At 41.7% G+C, this 20,645-nt stretch overlaps 1 protein-coding gene across 1 annotated transcript in view; it reads left to right on the plus strand.

Annotated features, from left to right (window-relative positions):
* The window catches only part of UNC5D (unc-5 netrin receptor D), a 245,011-nt gene that overhangs the window by 24,459 nt on the left and 199,907 nt on the right, over positions 1–20,645 (plus strand). Inside the window, exon 4 of the mRNA XM_058289814.2 lies at positions 12,192–12,295. Within this exon, the coding sequence (XP_058145797.1) occupies positions 12,192–12,295 (104 nt within the window). The remainder of the gene's footprint in view (positions 1–12,191; positions 12,296–20,645) is intronic.

The raw sequence follows: 20,645 nt of genomic DNA on the forward strand, positions 1-20,645 counted from the left end.
AGGAGATGAGAAGGGTGAGATGGTTTACATGACTCTTTCCAAAAATTTGACTAAAAAGATAGGAGTTAGAACCACAGCTGAATTTAGCTATTTGAGTAGATGGTGAGCTAATGCAGGCATGAAGATCAGATGGGCTTATCTTTTTAGAAATTGACTGGCAGGCAATACACTTGGCAGAAAGAATGAAGAAGTACAAGCCAGAAGAGCTGAGTTTGAATCCTGGGTGCTACTAAGGAGCTTTGCTGTGTTGAATAGTGGGATTCCTGATCCAGCTGCACATGAGAGTCATGTGGGTTCCTCAAGGGTTCCTGGGCTTTGCTCTAGATCTAGGGAATCAAGCTCTCTGGGAGTGGGGCCCAGGAATATTTTTAATATATCCCTATTTTCTGATTTTCTTCCTTCCCAGGGTCACCTGCCCACCCCCGTTTCCTTTGATGGTACCTCCTCTTCCTACCTCTAGTACCCCAGGTATCCATGTTGGACCCTATTCTCTCCTCAATCCAGACGCTCCTGAGGTGAAATCATTCATTCTATGGCTTTAAATACTGTGCATATGCTAATTATTCACAGCCTTGACCTTGCAGCTTGTCCACTGACTTCTGTACCCACTGCCTACCTGATATACCCACTAGGATATCTAGTAAGCATCTCAAAATGAACATGTCGCAAAGAGAACCCTTTTGGTTTTCACAGCACCAATCATGCTGCACACCTGGTTTACTCTCCCAGTCTTTCCTTCCTCAGTCAACGGCACCAACATCTACCTCAGGAACTCATGACACAAGCCAGGTGTCATCCTTGACTCTTCTCATTCCTTCAGTCACATCTAAGGCAGCAGCAAGACCTGCCAATGCTTACCTCCAAAATGTATCCTAAATCTGTCCACTTCTCTCCACCTGGTACAGACGATCATCATTTCTCTACTGTGGCCATTTCCTCATGGCTCACTCTTGCTGCCTTAAAATCCTTTTCCACACAGCACCCACAACATATTTTTGATGCAAACTGGATCATGCCATTCCCTCCATTGAACACTTCCCGATGGTTCTCAGAACCCCTAACTATTACCATCACAGGATCCAGCCTCCTCTTACCTTACCCTATGCCACAGTGTTTCCCATCACATCTTTGTTCTGGCCACAGTGACTCCTTTTCTTCCTCACATACCCCGTGATTGTTTCTCTTAGCCTTTTGCATCTTCTTTTTTTTTCAGGAAAACATCCTCACACTTCCAAATTGTTGTCGTCTTCTTGTCAGCTCTAGTTCTGTCTGCATATTTTGTTAGGGCATCTTTGGAGATTTAATATGAAGTATGGATTCTGCTACCAAATCCATATTTTATTTTTATTCACCATTATTTGTAGGGCACCTTCTAAGACTTAATATAAAAGATGGATTTTGCTACCGAAAAAGTGATGGAGTAATCTCTTGGATCCTACTTGTTCTGGAATGATTGTTTTAGAATAAAGCAGTTTACCTTCCTCAGTTGCTGACTGGGGCCAAGCAGAAGGTGGGGGTTTTGGGTATTTGGTGGGCTGTTCTGATGTTTACATGCTCACAACACTGGCCACCTTTTGTCCTGATTGACCTTTCTGGTCTGCAGGGAGACTGGGGGTAAAGGGAAAACAAAACGAACAATGCAGTTAAAAAAAATATTTCTCCTTGCTGCTGGATTGACTTTTTCCTTTTGACTCTTCCTTTTTCTTATTTTCCCCTCCCATCACTCTGCAGTACAGGGACTGAATTATTATAAGGTGGTGAGTATTGAAAGCTTAAGGTTAGTTTTAGGTCATTTCTTTTTAAACTCATTGCTAGTCTGTGTGGCTCTAATTCCCTCTGGAGGGCTGAGAGGGCACTGAGGAAAGTCAGGAATGATTCTTTATAGCCATATTGTTCTGAACACTTTGCCTGTCCCTCAACCACGGTGTTCACTTGGTGTTTGAATGTTCATCAGGATGCTGAACTACAGTGAGCTCTGACGCTGATCCAGGACACTGGGGGTTAAAGCAACTGATGTATGGTGAATCCTGGCAGTAGAAAGATGATCAGTAGAACAGCTGAATATACTAATGGGAACTGAGCAGCATACTACAGTCAATGCTTCCATGAACGGCACTTATTTTTGAAATCCCAAAAAGCACTTCAGTTGGGTGGCTTTTCTGCATTCACCCAGGACTCAGTTTTGCCATTTGCAAGACATGTAGAATAATAGGACTCTCCAATGTCCAGCCTGCAGAACTTGTAGATGTTGCCATTGTTTTGGAAGAACACGATATAAAGATGCAAAATGTGAATTATCAGCTTGGTGTTAATTTTATTTAATGCTTTAAAACAAAGAGCAGAGCATTTTCTATATCATCTCCTAATAACTTTTCCTATTAAAGATTGTTGAGATCTGCTATTTAGGTCAAAATTCAGCTGTCCTTGAAGGATTGACACAGCTAAATCCATATAATCAGTACACAGAAACTTTCTTAATGGAACTATGGGACAAAGCAAACCTTAGATACCATCGCAGGCCTGCTTCCTTAATACAGAGATCCCACTCGTAACCCTTCGATGAGGGAAGTGGTGCTGGATGGCTTCTCATATGCCCCAGATATGCCACTGTCATGGCCATTGAGCCAAGAATAAACATCTGATCTGAAGCCACACATTAGGCAAGGTATCTGTGTAGGAGTTGACTTAGTTCAAGAGATTCACTCAAGAGCGATTGTGTATTTATGGGTTCTCACTTTTCTGAGTATGAGCTGATCCTGAAAAACATGTAACAAGTAGTAGAGACAACAGAAGGTGACACAAAAAGAGACAGCGGTGGCCCTGTGACCTCAAAAGTCTGATTAAACAGTGTCTGATTAATCACAAGCAGTGGTCAAGAAGAGGCCTTAAACACAGAGTAGAGGAAAAGGCCATTGGTTAGGGGCGGCAGGAGTGGCAAAATCAACTATGTGCTAAGAAGGCTATAAAGTAAGTCCAGTTAATGTAATTATATCTTCATTACGCTTCGTCCTCTCGTGCCGCAACATCACAGTCCCTAAGACCTGGTAGTATTGTGAGTTCTCTTCTTTAATTCAAGCCTGGTCTTGCAGTCTGAGTTGGTTTCCAGTCAGTCTGGGGCTTATAATTAAGATTCTTGTCTTCCTTATTTTCAATAAACTCTCGATTTCTGAAGGATTTTTTTTTGTCCTTGTAAACAAAAAAAGGCCAAACACAATGGAATGCATTGAGTTGGGCATAGCTCAACAGGGAACAGGTTAAATTAGTTCTCTAAGCATTTTGGAAAACTGCCGCTGTCTCTGCCCGCCAAATGTGTCCCTATTGTTGTCAGAACCTTACCTACTGCCTTTGCAACACCACTGTTGCCTGGCCAACGTTGCTTGTTGTGAAAGGGATAATGATACACAGTACTAGTTATAAAAAAAGATTGATCGATGGTATCAATTTACCAGCAGAGGAATTGCAGCACACAGGGGAACTCAAGAAGCCCCAAAGTTATTCTGTGACCCTGGAAACAACAGTCTTGAGGAGTCTCTGCTTTCCAGACCCAAGACTTAGCTGTCCCAATAAGCAGAACCTGCTCATTACAAGGCACCAAGGGGAAAAGGCATGGAGAGGACCATGGCCATTCATCTGTGACCATAGTTGGCCGCCTTTCACTAAATTAATGCAAGACTGGCTCAGAACGGGTTATGGCTACGATATTCGGAAATCTTAGGAAGGAAAACGTTTTCCATATGTCGAATCGTGCTTTTTGTGCCATTTGTCACTCAAGGAGACAAAACTGAAATCAGAACTAGGAGATCCAAAGCAAAGACATGGCGTGAAGGATAGAACAGCCCACTGTTAATACAAATCAGTAAATCAAGGAATGTGCAGAATCCAGATACAAATAAGATGAGATGCATATATCATGTGCCAAATATGGGAGACTGTCACAAGGAAAGAACTGACCTGACAGGAAGCCTTTTATGTCTTTCCCTTAGAAATTAGAGTCAGTAACTGACTTCTCAGGCCATCACCATTCAGGCCAGGGGAATTGAGGCTGAACTAAACAGACCCAGAGCCTTGACTTCCATTTTGCTGGTGTGCATCTGCTCTGCATTTGAACTGGCCCCTTTATTACAACAAATGATCTGTATTTGGCCAAGCTACCAATTCCTTTTATGAATGACAAATGTGGTTGGTTGTTCTTCAGAAGAATATGGGTGGGAAAGAATCAAAGCTGATTTGAATACCAGTGTAGTTGGACAACTAATTGGACATTGTACCGTCCTCCTGCAATCTTAACAAATGACTATGACTCTGACTATCAGAAAAATGACGATGATTTTTCTCTGGCTGATTTGGTTTGAATGAGTAAATTATTTTTATTTCATTGCATTAACTGCCAGAACATTGAAGGAGCCGATAACTCCCTGGTGTTGCTGAGCTGCAAAGAACTATTATTTGGAATTGAATTTTTATTGATTTTCTTGTGCTACAATGGCTTTTCTAACATAGTAGCATGAAAGGAAAATGAGAAAAAGGCCAAATAGGGCATGGGCTGAGGAGGGGAGGCTGTGGCTTCCCATGACCTAGCCCCAGATGTGCTACTTATTGGCAGGTACTGCTGATTCTGAATGCTTCTGCTGCTGATTTTATGATTTACAGGTTAGCCAAGTACCTGGCTGCATCACCTCTCACTCCTCTTCCCCTTCTGCTATCTTTGTTTCCAGTCACTTGGGGCCTCTTTGGCATTCTGCTGCAGAACTGAACAGGGTGGCAGGGTGAAAAAAGAGAGCAGAAGTGGATAGAGCAATGCCCCAAAATGGTCTGTGCCGATGTTTATTAGTATCATTCGTACACGCACACATGTGAGGATGAGAATGAATAAGTATGCTGTTTTATCTATGTATATTATCTATTCATGTTTTTGCATTTCCTGGTCACCTAAACGATTGAAGACTTAGGTACATATTAGTTCATAACAATTATTTAAATGAGTTGAAATGGAAATTAATTCATTCATTCATTCAACAAATACTTACAAAGTGATTACTGTATGCCCTTCCTTGTATCAGAGGTATGTAGATGAACAAAATCGATGAGAAGCTTTGCCCTCATGTGTAAAGAAATCCCATAACTAAAGTCAAATTTTTAAAATAATAATTTAGAATTCACTAATGCTTGAAGAATAGATTCTTCTTGCTTCTATCTTTAATAGACATTGTAGGAGTGAAACTTGGTACAATAAAATGAAACAAAATGTACTTTTCCCCTGGCTGCTAATTCAGATTAGTCTAGTATGAAAAATCTTGACAACTCATAGGAAAATGAGTTTTGCTTTTAGTGTTATTTTTCCTGGTTATAAAAGTAATCTACATTCAACATAGAAAGTTTGTAAAATGCAGGAACAAAGAAGATACCTAACATACCCATAATCACCCAGTGGCAGTTTTTTTAAAGGAGAGATTTCTTAAGGCTTTTTCCTATAACATTTATAGTAATCCCATACCAGTTGCTATTTGAAGATGGGATTTTATATTTTTAAACCAAAATTTTAAGTATATACCTTTGTCTATGTATACAGTTCAGTTCTATTCCCTTCTACAAAATAATGTGACAATTATTATTTTTTCTTCCTCCCATAGACCATGTAAGCATGTTTATGGGTAGATCAGAGGGTGTCCATCTGTTTACGCTCCCCCATCTCAATACACATGGTTAGAAGACCAAGTTGAATGAAAGAGTGTCCTCATGTGATGTGATCACTTGTGAAGAGAAGTAGGTACACAGGCATTTTGCAGAGACTTGCAAGAAAGAAATTTGGGAGCATATGCATGCAAAAATGGTAACTGATGCTAGTAAACACCTGATTAAAACTTTAAATGAGGTATAATATATTATTTAAATGAGGCCTGTGTGATGCTGTGCCTCTCAGCAGAGCAATAACTCTGAGAAACTTTCCTAGAATCACTAGGTTAATGTAGGCTCGATGGTGATGCATTTATATGGAACTTCCTACTTCTCTACTCTTCACGCATCCCTATGCCTCTTAATCCATGTACGATGTCTGTCTGCCCTGCTATGAGCATACGCTGTGGCAGGGCAGGGCTGGCCTAGGTCACGTTCAGGAACTCCTGATGCGTTCACAGTGTGAGGAAATGGAGGCAGCTCTTGCACTTTTACTGAAAGCCTAAAGGCAAATTGAAAGAAGGGCTACGTACCTGAGAAAACAAGTTTTAATGCAGATATACCCTCTTTTGATTGGAAGTCACTACATTTTATAACAATGCAATTAGTACATTTAGGGGAGAAAGATTCATCTATATTAAAAATACATAAAATACAAAGATCATTCACTACATACTTTTTTTTTTTACTTAGGAGTTTATGAAAAACATTTACTCTCAATCTTAAGTGTCTTTTGAGCTCATGAGTTTTAATGACTGCATAGTATTTCATTACATGAATGCAACAAAAGGTAATAACTGTTCTTCTATTAATAAATATCTTGGTTGTAGCCTATTATTCAACATTATAAATGATGCTGTGAGGAATATCCTTGTGTGCATTTTTCCTATATGCTCTCTAATAATTTCTCCTCTAAAACTTTAGAAGTGGAATTATTGAATCCTATAAATGAACTCTTTTGAGTAACAACTCCCTTGAGACATAATTTACAGGCCATATAATTAACTTATTTAAAGTGTACAATTCAGTGGATTTTAATATATTCAGAGTTGTGCAACCAGCATCATACTCAACTTTGGGGCATTTTTAGCACATCTATTCATTAGCAGTTAACTCCCTTTTGTCACCCATAGCCCTAGGTAACCAGTAATCTACTTTCTGTCTGGATGGATTTCCTATTCTGGACATTCATATAAATGGAATTACACAATACATGGTCTTTTGTATCTGGCTTCTCTCCCCTTAATATTTTCAAGATTCATCAAAGTTGTAGCATGCATCAGTACTTCATTCCTTTTTATTGCTAAATATTCCGTTGAATGAGAAAGCACATATTATTTATTCAATCAGTTGATGGAAATATTAACCCCAAAGTAATTTTGACACATACCAACAGTGTGTTCTTTTTGTTTACCTATTCTCAGTTCTTCTAGCAATGAAAGACTATCTAGTTCAACATATTCCTTCAAACACTGGAAACTTGTTGTTTAAAACAGTCAAGCAGATTAAGTCTGTTTGGAACAGAAAAGGCCCATATCAATGCTTTTTAAATTGGCATTTCTTTGATAACTAGTGATCTTGGACCTTTTAAATATCATTATTAGCCATGTGTGGCTCTTCCGTAAGTTCTGTCTCTAGGTCCTTTTCCCATTTTCTTTTGGGGAATTTAGTTTTTCTCATTTTGGGTCATAAGAAGCCTTTATATATGAAGTCTTTTAACCTTCTGTGTATAATTTTGCTTATGATGTTTTAGATAAAGTAAGTTTTAATTTTTGATAAAACAGTATCTACCAATCATTTCCCCTAAGGGTTTTCCCTTCAATATTATATTTAGAAAAGTTTTCTCATCCTGAGCTCCAATATTTTTTTTTTCTTTTTTTACTTCGGTGGTTTCATGTAAAAATATATTTTTTTATAATATGGGCTGTACATTGTTGTAAAATAAGCATAGATCTAATTCTTTTTTCTCCAGAAAGGCAAGCAGTCATGCTCATGCCTTTACCCATTTAATTCATATGTTACTTGGATCATATAATGAATAACTCATTTATTTAAGTGTCTCTGAAAAATGTTCATTTGCTATTAATTTCTATGTCTGATTTATGACAAAAGCTCCTGTTTTAGCCCCCATGGCTTCATAATAGGATTTAGTAATACTATGTGGCCCTATGAAGTTCTATTGGTGTTCTTAAAAGCACTCCATATGCTTTTGAATTTATATACCCTCACACAAACTACATTTAATAAGAATTATTATCCTCATTTTATAGATTAAGGCTCTTATCTGGAGTCAAGGTGCTAGGGAGTTGCAGATCCAGAACTTAAACAGATCCTCAGGCTCCAGCCTTTGCCTTCTTCACCAGTGCGTCGTTCTGCCAAGTGGAGTTGTAGAACATATGATCCAACAGTTTAAATCCATGTCCTTATTTATTTTGTATGTTTATGATATAATATGCATTTCTCTCTCCAGATTTCTTTTGATAATTGTATGACTGCTTTTACCTATATTAGAGAAAGTCTTTAGGTTTAAACATTTTAAGGGATTTTATTGCTCACTGCCAGTTTTATTTTTTTAAACCACAATTTCCAAAAGTTCATTCATTGCTTTGAGCCATTTTCCATTAGTTTTTCAGTTCCGAGCAGCATTATTATTATCATTATTAAATTGATTACTATCTTCTTTCAGCTTTTGCCCACTTCTAAAATCCCTTTTGTATTTTATACTGCATTTTGCTGACCATCTCCACATTTCTATTTTCATTTTCATCCCTTTCCTGGAAAACTCTTTATTATGTTGTCATTTTCCTCTTAGTCCATTTATTTAGCATGTATTTATTAAGTATCTTCTCTGTGTCAGATGACGCAATACAAGAGGAAATTAGGTGGGTTGCATTGGTTACCAAGCTGTGTCTCCCAGATCTAAACTCACTGGTGGATGGTTCGTGAAACTGGGACTGAGGTTCCTTTGCCAGCTTCTGACTCCATGTAAGTGTCAGGGGAGACTGGACAGTAGGGAGAGGGGAAAGGACAGTTCTTCCTGTTTATCTTCTGTCCCTGTCAGCAAAACCCCAGCAGAGTTCCTTCAACCTGCAAGGGAGGGGTAGTTGGTTCTTCTTTCCAGCTGAATTTTTCAGATGCTTGCAGGACCAGCCTCACTGTGACCTTCAGGGATCCCAGCCCCTGGCCTTTTGGTGCCTCCCTCATCTAAACCCCGGACCCCATGTCTGGGTCACTTCTCCAGCCACCCGTTGCCCACTCCTGGGGGGTTTGAGTTCAGCTCCTTAATGTACTGATAAGCCTCAAAGTTCTAATAACCTGAAACTCTGCCCCTTTCCCCCCCACCCCAGGTGGGATCTGCTTCCTACAATTCCCCTTTTGCCTTTTTAGTCCTCCAGTTCCTACTGTTAATACTTGCTGTTAAAATAACTGCTGTGCTCTTTTCCTAACTGATATTTACCTTCTGTTTCACTGGCTCAGTTTTCTGCACTATTCAATATGCTCCTTACTGTCTCCCTGATATTTATATGTTCCAAATTCAGCAGTTATGTCTTCTCCCCCTCTCTGGTATTACTTTCTTGATCTTGGATATTACGTTATTTATAATTCTCTACTCTAGATTCTCAGTTGCTATTTCATTTTGACTTTTAAGAACTTAATTAGAAATTATCCAAAAAGGCTTCCTTTCTTGTCTTTTTAGTGGAAAACATTTGAGTTCTATAATTTGTCTCCATCTTTTGAAGTATCATTCTTTTTTCTGTAGCTGGGCATGTTTTTCCTACTAGTAGAAGTTGCATAGGTTGGTGTGTGAATCTTTCAAGTCTACGAAATAACGCAGATGATAAAGGTATTTAGGTTGCCAATTCAGAGACTAAATAGGTTTGGAAACCAATGGTGAGACTTACAGGTAGAGATGGAAGCATTTGCCTCTAGTCTAAGAGTTTATTTTCATACATCTTGGTATATTCAGTAGCTATCCAGAATTTGTTTGGCATGGTTGTCCCCTGTAAAAAGTCAGAAATTCCAGTGTCCCCATCCTTTGCCTGGCATTGGTATGGCATATAGTCTGGTCTCAGTGACGCGTGTTTCCAATTGGAGTGATCTTTGGTGCCTGGTCAGCCACCCAGTGTCACTATCAGATCCAGATATAGGACAACCCTTTTGCTCCCCATTCGCCAGTTGCCTTCAGTCTTTGTAGCGCCACATTGGGGAGTGTTAATGTGCTTCTGGTTGGGCTGCTTCTGGTGACTTCAGGTCAATTGGGAAAGAGCAGCAGGTTAGGTTGGGCTTTCTTCAGTTGACCCTTCAGTTGACCTTGCCTGCATGAGATCTGCTATAAATTTCTCAAAATTTCTTGTTTATGCATAACACTCTTCCATAGTTCCAATGTCAGTACCTATTTTGTTTGTTTTTCCTTTTTATAGACATATCCAATTATCTATTTCATTGAGAGTCTGGGAATGGGGAAAAAAGATGACTTCAATCAAGTTGTCTTTTCGCCTACTAATGTAGTTGTGGATTGTCGAGGTAACCATAAACTATGCATATGCTACCTTTTTCATTTCCGTTAAGCAAAGGAAAGATAGAAGTGGAAGATAAAATAGGTGTTTCTACTCTTGGTCTTCAGTGCTTCATCCGGTAGAATACAAATTATTTGGCGTTTTCAAAACTACAATCATCATTTATCAGCACTGATGAGACTTCCTTTGGAACACAAAGCAATCAAGAGGAAAAAAAGGCAAACAAAATAAGCCACAGAAATGCAGCCCTTTCCAATAGCTAATGAATTTTTTGTGTGTGTTAGTCACTCTCTATGAAACTCTAATTTTGCTTCGGTCGTGGTGAATAAATGAGTCAGATGAAGGGATTTTTGATTTGAAGATCCTTTAGAGAACAGCAGAGATTTTGTGGTCGAATTGGGTAGGAAATGTGAGATTTCCCATTCTGGGGTTCACTCACAGTTTCTTCATCAATTACATGGCCTTCAGCATACTTGGAGTCCGAAATTCCAAACCAAAGGGCTATAACAATTTATGAATCTCAAATAGAGATTCTGCCTTACCACTTGATGAACAGTAGAATAAATGAGAAGATGGATCGTGCCCCCCTGCCTGTAATACAAGTTTTTTAAAGATCTTCTGCCCCATATATACTAATGATGCCCACTGGATTTGTAGCACTGCTGACAAAAGACGTTGCTTGCCTCTGGGAGGGAAAACATTAAGAGTAAAATTCTCAGAAGAACGTGAAAACATGGATTGCTGTGCTTGTTATTCATTGAGTGTTTTTGACTTGCTAAAAGCAAGTTTAATGTATTTATACAATTTATAAAGATGTAACTGATTCTGGAGCTCTGCTCTTTACAGGGAACATATTTCATGTTATTGTAAGCACTGAAGAAAATTAAATCAATAAATCCACAGCCCGTAATTTGAGATACTCAATTTGAAGAAAAATACGTTGTCAGAGAGGGAGGGTGAAATCTTTTACTTTCAGGAAGACTTGTAAACAACCTGTCTCTGCTCTACTAGCCCATGCTTTCAAGTGACAGCAAGAATTATCTTTGTGCTGTAAAATTATCAAAGTATTGTTATGACACCTCAAAAGAAGCAACAGCGAACTCCCCACCTTTTTTTAATGAAGCATTTGCTCAAGTGGAAAGCGATGCAAATGCTCTTTCTGAAAGGTCTGTGCATGTCCTTTTCCGAGAAGCAGGTTTAGCTGGTGAGCAGTCCTTACCTGGCATCGGGAAGCTTCGTGAATTTTCCCCATCACTGTCAGCGATGCTCTCTGTGACCACTGGAAAGCCAATTAACCTCTCCAAGCTTCACTCATCCATGTGTAAAAGGTTAATAGTGCAGCTTGTTTGCAAAGTGCCTGGAGCCTTCCATGAAGGGCACTATACAAATCCCCAACATTGCTGTTTGACTGGAGGGCATTGAATTTTTAATTATATATTTGGTTGGATAGATTATAGATTTTGTTGTGGTTGAATGTTGCCCCTTCTCCCTGGTGACAAATAAAAAGACTAATAGGTAATCTCACTCTATTACCATCTCCTAGACCCCCCCTAGAGGGTTAAGGGAATGGCAAAGGTTACAGATTAGTAATGTATTCTTTAGTTGATAAAAAAAAAAAAGGAAAAAATCACCTGCCTCTCAACTGCCGAAGAGCTGTGGATGGCAATTTCGCCCGATGCTAAGCAGATAATACTGGTAAAGACTCATGAAATGATGAGTGTATTTTATTTTTCCTACTCCCCCAGTAATTCTTTTATCCTTCACGTAAACAGAGAGCATTAGGCACAATTTTGTTATGGTTTGCTTCACACGTTTCTGAATATCCTGGAAAAAAATCATCCTTTTACTCTAGAACTGAAACAAGTGAATAGATTTTTTTTTTGCGCGTCCTGAAACAAGTGAACTTTTGTGGCATGAAGCTCACTGTTTGATTGTATTGGGGGCAAATGTGAATAATACTGGCTATCCACCCAGGCTCAACTATCTCACGCTTCTTTGCAGATCTCCGGAAAAACTTTGAGCAAGATCCCCAAGGAAGGGAGGTTCCTATAGAAGGCATGATTGTCCTGCACTGCCGCCCCCCGGAGGGGGTCCCTGCTGCCGAGGTAAGACAGACTCTTTGGACAGGTCACGGTGAGGAAGCAGGTGCTTCCCGTGGGGCTGGGTGGCAGGCTGGGTGGCATCCTGTGTGGCACATGTGAAGTCAGAAGCAACCAAGTTCTGGTATCCTCACTGCTTGGACCCATCACTAGAGATGATGAAGAAATTGTGAAGGAAATAAGTGAGCAAAAGAACTGGTCTCCCGTGTACTTTCCTGTGGACCCACCGCTCTGGCTAGGCAGGCCTGCGCGGAATCTGGTCTGAGTTCTTGCTTTGGGCAACCTCAGAATTTGCAGATAGCAAATGTTGCAGATATCAGTCCCCTTGGGCACTCCATTCCATACATGGACTTCTGGATCATATCTGAACTTTAGCAGAAACAGGCAGAGTCACAGTGGAAAGAACCATTGGTGTGCACAGGAAAAGAGGTTCACCGCTGGTTCGGAGTTTCACTGGTGTTTTAACGAACATTGGTTGAGCATCCATTAGGTTTTCTTCTTTGTGTTGGTATTAATTAGTAAATAAGAATTGATGAAGCCACAGGTCTCTGGTATGCTATTCTTCCTTGACAGTGAGATGTCTGGAATCCAGAATTACCAAGGTTTTTGCTTCTTGCATGGTTACCTGTTTTCTAGAATTTCTACCATACCATTAGAATACAGTTGTCACTAATAATGTCCTACTGTCCTAGACCAGGCTTCCATAAATCTGTTAGTCACTATTAAAGGACGTTTTGATAGACTAGCAATATAGTTATTTAGGTAGTATTGAAAAAAAACCTGGCAAGTACAAGTTATGCTTAGGGGAATGATCATTTTATTTGCAAATTTAGCCCTGAGTCTAGCAGTGTGTAGACCAGCTCAGTTGGAGTTCTTTGGGAAGTTAGGAACTGTCTTTGGAGTTATTGTTTTTTCACTGATAAGTAGAGAGAAAAAACCAGGAGACTTTGCCTCTCACTTGAGCTAAAATTTTTACGGCATTTTGTAATTGGAAGGACGGAGGAGGAGAGAAATTAAAGGGGAATGAAAACGAAATAAAAACACATGCACTTGCATATTTAGACAGAAAGCTTGCTAGGTGGACACTATTCAAAGCTCAGATGTTCACAGAAATGAAGTAAACGGACTTGAAAATGAAAGTGAACGCTCCATGTGTGATGTGACATGATGAGAAAGGAAAATGCTTATTTTTAGATTCTTATTTAATGCGGGACAAAATGATATTTGACCTTCTGTTGCTCCCTTCTTGTTTCCCACAAAGGGTGTGCCATGGTTTCCTGAGCAAGGGTGAGAGGCAGCCGGGCATTAAATACACAGGCGAACACATCCATCTCATTTACAACGTCCCGGGTGCTCCTCACCATCTAACTTGGGTATCAGCCATTCGCTACAGTCACTGCCCATCTCTCTAGCTCCCAATTTACAAAAGCGTCATGTGTAGAAATGTCTAGCCCTGTACCAAATTGAAACAGCCCGAGGTACCCCCACGTTTCCTGCTCAACCCGTGCTGGGTCACTACCATCAACTTTGGTAGAGAGGGGCGAGGTGGGAAGGAGGGTGATGTTTGTTACCAGCCATCTGCCTGTGAGAACCTAATCCCGTTTTTACAGTGGGGAGAAGAACTTAGATATTCACCTAGCACAACCTTTGCATTTGAAGAGAACTGATGCTGAGAGCAATGACCATGGAAGGTCTTGAAGGCATTGAAGGGCTGTCTGTGTTCAGAAGCCTCCACGGCTCCCCAAGCACTCCTGGTAAAAGTCTGTATTCTGGGATCCCTCCTGAGGCTGACATAATCTGGTCTGCTGTTATGCTGTTACCTTGGACCTCATCTTCTGCTTCTCTGCACCCAACTCCCCTCCACCCGAGCTGGCCTCCATGCCTCCTTGCTCCTCCTCAGATGTACCAGCGCCCTTGGATGCCACGGCCCCTCCGTTGGAACGTTCTTCCCCAATTCTTACATTGCTTCTTCCTTTGGGGCTCACTCAACTAACACCTGCTCAGCGAGACCTCCATTGCCTATGTCGGCTCTACACCCCACACCTCTGTTTCCCAGCCCTGTTTCTCCTTTCTGTGTTCTCAGCTTTTTTCATGAACCCACAGTGTTTCGCTTGCTGATGTTTTCTGTCTATCCCACTGGAATTTAAGCTCCTTGAGTGACGTTTTTGTTCATTTTACTCGTTGCTGGGTTCCCTGAATAGGAAACACTGCTTCTCACATATCACAGGTGCCCAATACATATTTGTTGACTATGGAAGAAAACTAGTCTTTCTGACGATGTTAATGAATATTTGAGGTTCTACCAGGACCAACCCCAGGAAAAAAACTGTGAAATCCGTAAGACTTCTGTTTTTCTCCTGGTATTAGGTACTAGCAAGATATTCTCCACCTCCTCTTTGAAGATAGAAATTAAAAAAGGAGAGAACAAGAAGATAAGGATAAAGGATAGTGAGGTAACGGCCAAAATGAAAAATCTACCTTAGCCTACAAATGCGTGCCTGAGTGTGCAGGCACACGCATACACACTGAAGATTCTTCGTAGAGAATGCAGGGTATTGATTGGTTATAGCTTCAGTCTCCTCAACTTGGGCGGATTCCTGTGGGAGAATGGGCTAGTCCCTAGGAAATCCACAGCTTCCCTGTCTGCCTCACAGCGTGCGAGATGCTGAGCTTGGTTGAGACCTAGAAGCAGTTCTTTGCATACCTCTCCATGTCCCATGCCCTGTCACTCTATTCTTGAGGGCAAGCCAGTCCTGCCTATTAGTACAATCTACTTTCTTTCTTCATTTGTGCCTGTTGGTGCCTTTTAGCTAGAGCTAGCTACAAGGAGCGAACACAGGAGGTGAAAGAATTTCAGTAGCAGCATAAACCAATGTCACCTTAAAAACTAGGGAGAAGGAAGCAGATGTACCTCAAATGGTTGAGCTCCTGCTTCCCATGGAGGAGGTCCCTGGTTCAATCCCTGGTGCCTCCTAAAAAACAAACCCAAAAAACAAAGAAAAAAGCCAACTCTCATTGGGTTGCGGGTATAGCATACTGGTTGAGCACCTGCTTCCCATGTACAAGGTGCTGGTTTCAATGCCTGGTACCTCAAAAAAAAAAAAAATTGGTGAGAGTTGTTGAAAAGGGGAGGAAAGAACACAATACAGATATAGCAGGAGGAATGTAATTTTTTTCCTTCCTCCCAAATACCTGTAGGTAGATACTCACTTCCCACTCTCTCTTTGACATTTTTACTCTTTTATTTTAACCATGCATATTTTATTAAGAATACATTTCAGAGCCAGGCCGGTTGAAATTACGTAGAAATCCACTCCAAGGAACAGCTGGGGCTGAAGGATGATTTTAAACAAAAATTCTGAGTCAAGGAGGTCAGGGTGGGGGAAGGGGCCAAAAGCTTTGCTTTCTACGTTTTATATCAGAGAGGGAGAGTGTTTCCATTACATTGTGGGCTAAATGGGCAGTAGTGAGGCCCTAACAAACGTTTATCACATCACTTTAATGTAGGAAATCATCCCCAGTTCTGAAAGCTTGAATTATCTTGGAACCCCACGTCTTTGTGAGGTGGACACTACCATTCTTTCAGCAGTGGCTTACCCGTTGTTATCACCACTGCCATCTGTTTCTGTTGAAGGGAAGGAGGGGTTAGAGAAGAATGCTGAGGGAGAGAAGGACAAAGATGGGGAAGGAAAGTGAAAATGTCCACACCCTTCCACAGCCAGGGTCTCCCCAGGTACGGATGTCTGCCATTGGCTGCCGCTGCATGGCCCTCAGGTGTGTCATTGTGCTTATTGACCTCAAGAGTGATGTGAGGAGGGGGCGGCGGACTTGGCCCAGTGGTTAGGGCGTCCGTCTACCACATGGGAGGTCTGCGGTTCAAACCCCGGGCCTCCTTGACCCGTGTGGAGCTGGCCCATGCGCAGTGCTGATGCACACAAGGAGTGCCGTGCCACGCAGGGGTGTCCCCTGCGTAGGGGAGCCCCACGCACAAGGAGTGTGCCCCACAAGGAGAGCCTCCCAGCGTGAAAGAAAGTGCAGCCTGCCCAGGAATGGTGCCGCACACACGGAGAGGTGACACAACAAGATGACACAACAAAAAGAAACACAGATTCCCATGCCGCTGACAACAACAGAAGCAGACAAAGAAGACGCAGCAAATAGGCACAGAGAACAGACAACCAAGATGGGGTGGGAAGGGGAGAGAAATAAAAATAAATAAAAAATAAAAATAAAAAAAGGGTGATGTGAGGATACTATGGTTACCGCATATCTTCCTACTGTGCTGCTTGGCATTCCATTTTATCCTTGGAGACTTAGTATGGCTTAAACTTTGTCCTCCTAGAAAACATTCTAACCCTAAAGCTACAGTAAAGTCTGTCATTTTGATTAAGGTTGGTAATTTGGTGACATTACTAATGACAGAGTGATGAGGGAATGGAGGGTTTGGGAGCTCCAAAACGGGGCAAGGCATTTGGGAAGGACATCTTGGGAGCTTCTGCCCACCCAAGGGAAAGAAGCCTGGCCTTGGTGTGGGTATTGGATACTAAAAGTTACAGGGAACTTTCCTCCATAGAGGAAAAGAAAAAGGGGTGTATGAAAGGGGAGGTGAGAGGTCCAAGGATCATTTTCATCTCTATTACAATTTTCCTACACTTGACCATGGCCCTGCCAACCTTCCTGCCATAAAGAGTCCCAACTTGAAGTACATACTGCTGCCCAAGTGGTTTCTTCTGCTCTGCACTGATGGGAATGAAATGGTAGAAACAGAACCAAAGAGGGTCAGTGTGGCACAATGGGGAAAAGTATGAACTTTGGAATCCTACAGATCCAAGTTTGAACCTTGGCTAGCACTCCTCACCCTTTGATCTTGGCGATTTACCCGCCAACCTGAACCTCCTCTGTCTCCTTATCTCAAAATGGAAACAATACTTTACTTGTAGGATTGCCATAAGGTGAAGAAGGAAAAAAAAAAAATAAGATTATGCAAAACATTTGGTACAGTTTCTAATACTAAATAAAGAGTAGATATTGTCATGAATTTCATTCCTCTTCCTCCTCCTCCTCTTTTCAAAAGCTTCCTGAACCTTTAATTCTCAGGGAAGGGTGAGGGAGCCCATTATGGTTGGGGAGCCAGGTCAAAATTGAAAACTCTTCCTAGCTTTCAGCTCTATGAAGCCAGAGGGAGCTGCCCATCAGCCTTGTCTGCCACCTAGTAGCTCATTCCTGCCTTGCAAGCTCCTCAAAGGACAAAGACGCTTACCAACAGCTTCTTGCCTCGCTCTCTCGTAATCTATCACACAGAGGAAATAAATGACTATTGACAGAAGCCAGTGACTGTAAATATTTTGTTCATCTTATTTGCCACCATTGAAGAGCTTTATGAATGGTATTGTTACAAAAAAACTGCTTTCGAAATATGTTATGTGAACCTGAAGATTCTCACCAGACTCATTCAACTGGTTTGGATGAAATAACAGGTCACATGTACTTTTCTCCAAATCCCTGAAGCATGGAAGGATGATGATGATTCAAGCTTTTCTAAACTTCATGAGCTCATCAGGTAGCTGTGGGTATTAGAACATACTTGTTAGTAGTTCCCTTTAACCTTGGGACAGTTCTAACTAAAGATAGCAACTTTAGTGTTTGACACTTGTTGTTTAGCTAAAACCAATTTGCTCTTTTCAAAACAATTCATTATCCCCCACTGCACTTTTTTATACTCCCCAATTAAATGGAAAATCTATCTTTCATAAAAGTTAGAAATTATGTCCAATGAAAATCCGACATTTTAATGGTTTTCCACAGATTAAAATTGTAGAGTTCTCAATAAACCCTGATTTACTGATGTTGGCTGTAAAATGGTTATTGCTGTTAATAAAGCCTGTAAATCTTAACAGGTTATATTTGCCTTGGACAATAAAACTTGCCGTAAATGCTTAGTGTCTAAGGCTAATTCTGCACACATCAAGGTAAACAGCCTACTCAAAATAATTCATTGTCTTTGAGAATTAAGACCCCAAGCCAAGCAACTGACAGATTCTAGCCTTGAGCCATTGCCTGCCAGGCACTGTTCTTGTTTTTATCTCACCAAGGACTGAAGAACGTGCTGGAATTAGAAATTTCAAGAAGGTCAAGGGCCTTAGTCAATGCAGTGTGAGTAAGGAGAAGGTTTCCTTCTTTCTGCTCAGCACCAAATCAATTTTGTCATTGACTGATCATGAGGTGGGGATGCTTGTATAAGTTCAGGGCCTGAATGAAATCATGCATTTTCTGCTGGGTAAAGCATGCCAGATCCATCCATATATTTGAAGCAGAATTAATGGAAGGTGTGGGAAGACCCGTTTTCCTTCCAGGTGCCAATCGAGAATTTTCTAAGTGGCCCTCTTAAACTCTGTAGTAGATGGTTTTTTTTGTTTTGTTTTGTTTTTGACAAGTGAGGACAATGTAATGTTTCCTCTGGAACCAGGGGTGCATCAACACAGCCAATTCCAATAAATAAATGGGTGTTTAGTGATGGGTATCCAAGTAGAAATGGTTGCTGATGGCCAATTCAGAAATGCTTCCCCAAAAGGAAGATGGTTCTTTTCAAAAGTTTCAGGTCACAATCTTTGCAGAAAACACTGCTATGCCCAACACACTGATTCTCGGTCTAGGAATGTGGGTCTCCTGGGCTCCACGTGACAAGTACCCCTGCAATCACATTTCTGTGCTTGTAACTAAGACAGTCCTTTGGATTGGGCAGGCAGCAGGGGAGGGCTATACACCCTCAGTGACAGTGGGGGGCCATGTAAAAGATGACCCAAATGACCATGAACAAGGCAAGAGATGCCCTAAACCCTTCTTTTGTGAGCTCCCACGTACCACCATAGTCTTCCTCATCTGTCTGTAGGTAGTGGTTGAAGCAGAGGGTACAGGACTCCTCCACTGATCAGGCAGAATCCTGCTATTCCCAAGAAACCCCTGCAATGGCCTCACTCCCCAAATGACACCCAGGACCACAGCAGTGATCTGGCAGCGCCAGTAGATCACATCTAAAAAGCCATCCTGGTCCTCCCAGGTGGCCTCGCTTGCTCCAGATTGAGACTTTGAGGGCCCCGTTGGCCAGCTGCGTCCCAGATGGCTCCTCCTTCCGCCGCTGTCCCCACTCATCCTCCCACAGCGGGGTCCGGGTCACAGGTCAGCAGCAGCCACAGGCTCAGCGACTGGGCCGGTGGGCGCGCTACGGCCCCCCGACTTGGCCAAGCCGGCCAGACCCCACCACGGCCTGTAGTAGACATTTGTCAGGTCTTCTGACGTGGGGCAATGTCTTTATGCGTCTCATCTCCATGAAGGTTCAAAAAGCCGTGGGACTGGCTGTCTCAGCCTGCTTTGTGGTTAGGCCCCACCATTCTGACCCCAGACGGGATCGAGATGCAAGTGATTTGGGGTGGTGGTCGTGTGGACGTGCTCTTAGGGGCAGCTGGAAGCACTGACGTCTCTCCCAAGTCTCGTTCTTGAGGGCTCTGCAATGGCCCCTGAACTGTGGTGGCGTCCAGGGGCTGCCGCGGTGGTGTTTGCTTGAAGCAGTCCCCTCCGTGGACACTGTCCTTGGCTGCTTGGCAGCCTTGCCTCGTTTTTTGGCCCTTTGGGGGACTCTGGGCACCCCTAAATCCTTTTCTTCATAAACCAGAGCAGCTTTTGCCATTGAGGCCACCATGCCTTCCTATTTTAAGGATGCCGTCAACAAATATCTGAAAGTAACCCTTGGAACAAAGCAAATCACTGGTCTAAAGCCTATTTTGGGGTGTTCATCTTTCCTCTTCTTCTCTAAAATAAGGGGGTAGGGGAGGGACTAGAAATTCCCTAAGATTCCTTTCACACTTCTCATTATTCTTGATATATAAATAGTGAGAGTCTGGATTCTATCTAAGGCTTGCCCATGGTTTTAATAATTCTGCCCAGACTGGTGCCAGGAAGTTTTCAAGTCAGAAGCTCTTCGCCCTTCTCCCTTGTAGGAGTATTCTTAATGAAAGGTTCATTTGTTTCAAATGTGCTCATTGACATAAAACCTAGGAGAGACTCTTATGACATTGGACTGTTTAATACAAGAATCACTAGACTATTGTGTTTAACCTCAAACAGACTATGAAGGGAGGATTTTATTTAAAAAAGGAGATTCTTAGTAATGCACTAGAGAAATGTTAAGTGAGGTGCCAAAGTGCTGAAGCAATGGGCCTCAGGTATAAATAATTAATCTAATTTGGTGCAGCCAAAGTAGAGAGAGTGTCTAATAGTCCAGATAAACTTTGCTTTGAGGAGACTGACAATGAGGACCTTTGCGCAAAGCCACATTTGATTAGAATGTATAATATTGCAA

Source organism: Dasypus novemcinctus, chromosome 29 (genome assembly GCF_030445035.2).
Source record: "Dasypus novemcinctus isolate mDasNov1 chromosome 29, mDasNov1.1.hap2, whole genome shotgun sequence".
In the NCBI taxonomy this organism is placed as follows: Eukaryota; Metazoa; Chordata; class Mammalia; order Cingulata; family Dasypodidae; genus Dasypus; species Dasypus novemcinctus.